At 50.8% G+C, this 6969-nt stretch overlaps 1 protein-coding gene across 2 annotated transcripts; it reads left to right on the forward strand.

The window, feature by feature from the left end:
* The first annotated feature begins 251 nt into the window (after positions 1-251).
* On the forward strand, positions 252-6166 carry IRX2 (iroquois homeobox 2). 2 transcript variants are annotated; one of them, XM_049830213.1, is made up of 5 exons: positions 252-581; positions 2409-2814; positions 3294-4052; positions 4819-4886; positions 5667-6166. In XM_049830213.1, the coding sequence occupies exons 1-4, from the start codon at positions 339-341 to the stop codon at positions 4860-4862; spliced, it is 1452 nt and encodes a 483-aa protein (XP_049686170.1). In that variant the 5' UTR covers positions 252-338; the 3' UTR covers positions 4863-4886; positions 5667-6166. The 2 variants fall into 2 exon arrangements, with proteins under 2 accessions (XP_049686170.1, XP_049686172.1); XM_049830215.1 differs by lacking the exon at positions 252-581 and adding an exon at positions 1127-1622.
* Positions 6167-6969: the final 803 nt, after the last annotated feature.

Below are 6969 nucleotides of genomic sequence, written 5' to 3' on the forward strand. Positions count from 1 at the left end.
TTTTTTTTTTTTTTTTTTTTTTGGGGGGGGGGTGGAGGGTGGGGGTGTTGGTTCTTTTTTTTTTTTTTTTTTTTTTTGCCCCCCCCCCCCCTCTCCTTTCCCTCCTGTTTGTTTTTATTCCGAGCTGGCGCGCATGGGGGGGAGCATATAACAATTCTGATTCTCTACATAACTGCACAGAGCCAACCGGGGAGGGGGAGAGAGAGAGAGAGAGAGAGAGAGGAGGGAGGGAGGGCGGGAGAAGAGGGAGAGCACGAAAGCAGCGCCAGGAGCAGCGGCAGCAGCAGGGCCGGTCACCCTCGCCCCCTCCCTGCTCCTGTGCACGCCAGTGCAAAGCCATGTCCTATCCTCAGGGTTACCTCTACCAGCCCCCCGGCTCGCTGGCTCTGTACTCCTGCCCGGCTTACGGGGCGTCGGCGCTGGCGGCCCCCAGGAGCGAGGAGCTGGCCAGGTCTTCGTCGGGATCGGCGTTCAGCCCTTACCCGGGCTCGGCAGCTTTCACCGCCCAGGCGGCGGCCACAGGCTTCACCAGCCCGCTCCAGTACTCCACAGACCCCGCCACGGGATTCCCCTCCTACATGGTAACTACCGAAGAGAAACCCTCTCCTTCTTCATTAGCATCCGCATTCTCATCCTCATCATCTTCAGCCTCTCTCCTCACACACTCACCATCAGCCCCCCCCCCCCCCCCCCCGACAACCACGCCGCACGGCCGGCCGCTCCCGCACCGCCGCCGCCGCCGCCGCCGCCTCGAAGCCCGGCCGGGGCCGCCGGAGCCGGGCGGAGCGGAGCCGAGCCGAGCCGAGCCGGGTGGAGCGGAGCGGAGCGGAGCGGCGGGCCGGGGCCAAGACCGAGACCGGGACCGGGACCGGGACGCCGCCTCGCTCCGCGCCCCGGCCGAACGCGGTACCGGCGGGCCTGGGACCCGGGTTCGCCCCGCGGTTCGCGGAGCCGGGCGGGCGCCCTGGTTAAAGAAATACGGATCGTCTCAGGCAGTTGGGTTGGATGCTTTCAATTCTCGCCCCCCCCCCTCCCCCCCCGCTTTCTCTTTTTTTTTTTTTTTCCTCCTCTTTTCGCTGTGGTAGTATAGGGGAGGGTTTCTTTTTTCCCTTTTTTTTTTTTTTTCCCCTTCTTCTTTTCTCTCTTTTCCCCTCGGTGTTTAGAGGCGCTGCGGGCTTTATCCCCGTGTGGTTTTATTTACTTTCAGTGTGTTTTGTGCTAATGGTTTAACTGGATTTTAGGAATGAAAAGGAGCATCTGTTTGCGATCTGTGAGCTTCGCTTAAGCCCAAGATGGTTGTGGTGGCCGCAGTTTCGGATTTCACTTTCTTCTTATTAGTTAAAAGGAGCGTTTGCCATTGCGTGTGTGTGTATTCTGCGCATAAACTAGATAAATAAAACCGTAAAGTATAGAAAGAAACGGCCCGTCTAGATGATGATATAGTTTTATAAACACGCGCACCCAGAGTCAGACCCGTAGCTAGTCCGTCCACACAAAGACCTGTGCCCGGAATTTGAGCCCGGAGCCGCTGGCGAGATCCTAGGAGGGGACGGCAGCGGGGGCAGTTCGTTCTCCCCTGCAAAGTGACAGGGAAACTCCTTGCTTTCTGGCTGTAAAATACGGTGCGTAAACGGTCGAGCGGTCTTTATTTATTTTTTTTTTCGGGGTGGTATAGAAGATCTGAGGATCTCGCTTGCTTGGTTGTTTGGGGGTTTTTTTCCTGTCGGGAAGCGGTAGGCGAGGGGCTGGAAGTTGCAGCGAGGTTGTGAACTGTGCGGGCTATTTGGGTGATGTTGCGCCTGTGCCTCGGCGATGTGTGGGATTCAGAGCCGTGCTGAAAGTTAGCGAGTTCCTTAGCGATATCTTTAACTTTTCTTGCATTATGCAGCCTTAAATAAGCGCAATTTAAACGTTAAAGGGCGAATTAAAATGCTAATTACATCGCATTTGAACAATTCGAAACGGTGCATATCTTCTGATTTGCAAATTGGATTTGCAATGCATTAGTGCAGCGAATTGCTAAGTGGCGGCTTTGTTGTATTTTCTATAGCGAAAAAGGAAACATCTTTTGAACCTTGGAGAGAAATGTAGATATCAAGACGCTACCTGTAGGGCCTTTAAAATGCCTACGCCGTTCAGAAAATATATTGGGAAAGATTCGATTACGAGGAGCTGAAATTAGGCAGAAAGCTTCAAACATCGCCGTGTGCTGGGCGGAGGAAGGGGGGGGGGGGGGGTTGGAAATCGCGACTTAATGGCCTTTGGGTGCTGCTTCCCCCCCTCGTAGAATACGGATACAAGACACCATCCCGGGGAAATCCAACTAGAACGGCCGATCTCGCCTTGACAACTTACTAATGGCTATCAGCAATAACAAATTGCCAACCCCACCGTTTTGTTCTGTCCAGGGCTCCCCTTACGACGCCCATACGACGGGGATGACCGGAGCCATCAGCTACCACCCGTACGGCAGCCCTGCCTACCCCTACCAGCTCAACGACCCCGCGTACAGGAAAAACGCCACCCGCGACGCCACGGCCACCCTCAAGGCCTGGTTGCAGGAGCACCGCAAGAACCCCTACCCCACCAAGGGCGAGAAGATCATGCTGGCCATCATCACCAAGATGACCCTCACCCAGGTCTCCACCTGGTTCGCCAACGCCCGCCGCCGGCTCAAGAAGGAGAACAAGATGACCTGGGCCCCGCGGAACAAGAGCGAGGATGAGGACGACGACGAAGGCGACGGGGCGAGGACGAAAGAGGAGAGTCCCCACAAGATGCCCGAAAGCAACGAAACCTCCGCGGAGGATGAAGGTGGGCGCCGGGCTGAGAGCGGTGGAGGCGGCGGGGTGGTCCCCAGCCCGCCCCGTCGCGTCGTGGTGTCCGTCGTCCCCCCCCCACACACACTCCGCGAGTGGGGCAGCGGGGATGGGGTGGGGGGGGGTGGGTGTTTGGGGGGGGTTAACAAAAGGGACCCCCAAAAAGCTGTCCCGTCCCGTCTCCTCCGGGAGCTTGTGGCCGCGTAGTGCCGGTAGCCGGGGCAGGTTTTGGGGGGGGGGGGGGGGGGGCGGTGCGGGGGTGCCGCGACGGAGCCAGCCCGTGGGGTGGGATGCTCCTGGGAACGGGGATCGCAGGGAAACCACCGGGATGGCCGGCGTCTCCCCTTCCCCGCCGCGGCGGCGGTGGCCGCGCTCGCTTCTCGGCCCGTTCTCCGCTTCTGCGCCCCCCCCCCCCCTCCCCTCCCCTCCCCCGGGGCCTGACTCTGCCTTTCTGTGCCCGGCGGCCCCACGCAGGGATCAGCTTGCAAGTGGACTCCCTGACGGACCACTCCTGCTCGGCCGAATCGGACGGCGAGAAGCTGCCCTGCCGAGCCGGCGACCCCCTCTGCGAGTCGGGCTCGGAGTGCAAGGACAAGTACGAGGACGTGGAGGAGGAGGAAGAAGAGGAGGAGGACGAGGAGGAGGAAGACGAGGAGGAGGACATCGAGGAAGACGACGGCGGAGGCGGGGGGGACCGCGACCCGCCGGCCAAGCCGGCCACCTCCTCGCCGCTGGCCGCCGTGGAGGCCCCGCTCCTCGGCCACCCGCACGCCGACGCCGCCCGCAGCGCCAGCAAGGCGGCGCTGGGGGGTCGAGCCTCCCCCGGGCCCCCGACGCCGGCCAGTAAACCCAAACTCTGGTCGTTGGCCGAAATCGCCACCTCGGACCTCAAAAGCCAGAGCCTGGGGCAAGGGGGCCAGGCTGCGGCGCTCTCCTCGGCCCCCCCCGCCTCCGCCCCGCACAGCGCTGCCTACTCGCCCTCCTCCCTCCTGGGGAGGCATATTTATTACACCTCACCTTTTTATAGCAATTATACAAACTATGGGAACTTTAACGCGCTCCAGAGCCAGGGAATCCTGAGATACAACTCCGCGGCGGTGGCTTCAAACGAGGGACTAAGCCAGACTGTCCTAAACGCCAGCTCTGTCCACAAGCAGAGCAGTGACTCTTTGAAAACCATCACTAACCAGCTAGAACAACATTACAGGCCCTCTAGTTATGACTCGAAGAAAGGTAGGTGACTTGGTTTTGCCGCTTTCTCCCCCTCCTCCTTTCCCCCCCCCCCCCCCCCCCTCCTTCCCCGACCCGTCCCGGTCCCTTAGACGCCGTAAATACCGCAACCTTCTCTGGAAAAACCACTGTCACCGCTGCCACCCAGTCGCGACGGGCGATAGTGTTAACCTGGGGATTAAAAAACCGGCCTGCCGCCGTCCCGTCCACACCTGCCTCTGAGAACCGAGCGAGGGGATGTAAAAAGCGGCTCCTAGGTCAGGCTCGCAGGCTGCAGGCGCAGCTTTTAAAAGTCGGGTTTTTAAAGGAAAGCTACGCGCAGAGATAGCCAGAGAGCACCCGGGTCATTGCCTGTAAATTACTTTTTTTAAAACTCTTATTATTATTTAGACAAACTGGTTTTGCTCTCTTTGTTTCCAGTATCCTCACGGGTTTTTTTGCAGCTTTGGGTTCAGCCGATTGCTGACCTTGGACGGGAAATTCCGTGGAGCGTGACATTTTTCACTGGGTTTGGTTGGGTTTGTTTTTCTTTTTTTTTTTTTTTTTTGGGGGGGGGGGTAAGGGGGGGGAGTTTAAACGAAGTTTTGCACTAATATAATTGTCAGCTTCTGAGAAAACACTCGAGGTAGGGGCGATCACAAAACATTGGCCAGCCTTTTAAACGACCTGGCTCCGAATTCTGCGCGAGTGAGGGTCGGGACCTACCCACGCTGTATAATCTAGTTAGCTGGCTGTGTCCTGTGACTAACTGACGGTTATATTTTGACAGATCCCACTGAAGTCTGCACAGTAGGAGTACAACCATACCTATAGAAGTGCAATCACACAGCAATGCAAGTAAGTGAGAACATTTTCTATTACACTGATCGTTTGGCATCAGGTCTAAGACACGCTGCACAGTTCTAGACTTGCTGAACATTAATTTCTTGCTTCATTACTTGAGAGTCTGATTACGAAGTAAGACACTCTTTTCTGCTGTTTTTTGGGGGGTTTTCTTTTGTTTGTCTGGGTTTTTTTTGTTGTTGTTTTTTTTTTTTTTTTTTTTAAACCTCTCATTACGACTTCTCTTTCGCGGGTTTGTCTTAATTTTAAAGTCAGGTTAGGCAGTTCTCTCACCTTGCATACTCTTCGCTTGTGTAAAGCAAAGCCGTAAGGGCTATTTAAATGTGACGGAAAGAAAGCTTTAGGAAAAAAAAAAAAAAAATCTTTGAAGCTATTGTTGTTTAAAAACAAAGTGCTTGTGCTCACGTGGCAGTGCTAAAATTGCACGTTCTGAGTGAGGCTTCACGCAGTGACCGTGTATTTAAAATAAAAAAGGGACAATTATTAGAGACCGACATGCATCTTAAGCAGGGTATGTTATCTGTGAATTGCCTCTTGCCTAGATAGCAATGGCACTTTTAATACCTCCGCTGTTTAGGGCTAAATAAACAACACCACCAACAAACAATCGCCTTGCCGATATTTTTTTTCAACTAATTCTTTTGTTAGAAGAAATTAGGCGAGTGAGAATTTTGCCTTACTTCCTTTCCTCCCCCCCCCCCCTCCCCCCTTTTAATGGTGTTAGAGTGTAATTGAAGGATTTTTGGATGATCTGGTTTTTTCCTTGGTCCACAGGTAGGTGTCACAATTGCTTTGAAAAAAGTCAGCAAGCCATCATCTCTCCCCGAGCTAATATATATAACAAATCTCTAAATCCGGATCACATCTTGTGCCACTGTATAAAAGAAGACCACAGAGCACTATTAAATCTTCAGACTCTAATTATTAAACCAGAATTTTGTTGGACATATGTGAGTTTGCTGGTATAGTATAGTTTCCCCAATGTATGTGTGACTTTTGAAAACAGATCTGTTTTTCTCAGGATATCTTGAATTGATCACTTCATTGCCACGGTATATATTCGATAGGTGTGATAGGATTTATTGTAAAATTTATTTGTAAAAGATGTATACAGTAGAGATAATAAAGACGTGATTGGAGAACTTGAGTCCTTACAAAGTGGAAACAAATTTGATATTTATTTTTGTAACGATATAAAGCTTCTAGTAATTTATGCAAGTTGTATTGCAATGGAATCTGAACTTTTTGTAAATAAATTTTGCCTGGTTTTTATTTGAAACGTTGATGGTTATACAATCTTTGGTTGTTTAACGAGAATTCTTTACTAATTTATATCTCTAATTGTAAATAAAAACAGACTAGTCTGCAACAATATGGTGTTTTTCGTTCATTTCCCCCCAAATAATAATCTATTATTTAGAAAATGACGAAAGTTGTAATTTCACTGGTAGAGCCTAGACCATAAAATGAGTAAGCAATTTAAATATGCTGCAAAGATATGCTTTGCATAAATTAATTCCTTCTGGGTTGTTCCGTTATACTTAAGCTTTAAATACACACATGTGTGTAAATACGTATTTGTATATATACATGCATATGCGTAGAGAGAGTGATGTGAATACATGCATGTTTCTTATAAACTATTTATATTGGGTGTGAAGTAGCTCTTTATTTGAGTTAACAATCTTTAAATCCACCATTTCTAGGAAAAAAAAAAAAAAAAGATTTATAATCAACTACGGCTTATTTCTAATTTCTTTGTTTCTGCTTCTGGCTAAAATACGCAAAGACATTTAAAAAAAAAAAAAAAAAAAAAGATAAAAAAGTCCAATTCCTGCTTTTTATGATTCCCCCCCCGTTTTTCTTTATCTCAGTAAACCGTATCTTTACAGTCTCGTTGGAAATCCACTTTGACTGGGCTCATAAAATCAGCTAACTAATCATTTTAATTTTTAGTAAAATCATGTGAATCCTCATATAATATAATTTCAGAAAAGAAACGAACAATCATTTATTTTCCCCAAAAGATAAATTGAGTGACTATAACTTACGGTTATAAAACAAGAATAATAGCTTC

Source organism: Accipiter gentilis, chromosome 27 (assembly GCF_929443795.1).
Source record: "Accipiter gentilis chromosome 27, bAccGen1.1, whole genome shotgun sequence".
Classification (NCBI taxonomy): Eukaryota; Metazoa; Chordata; class Aves; order Accipitriformes; family Accipitridae; genus Astur; species Astur gentilis.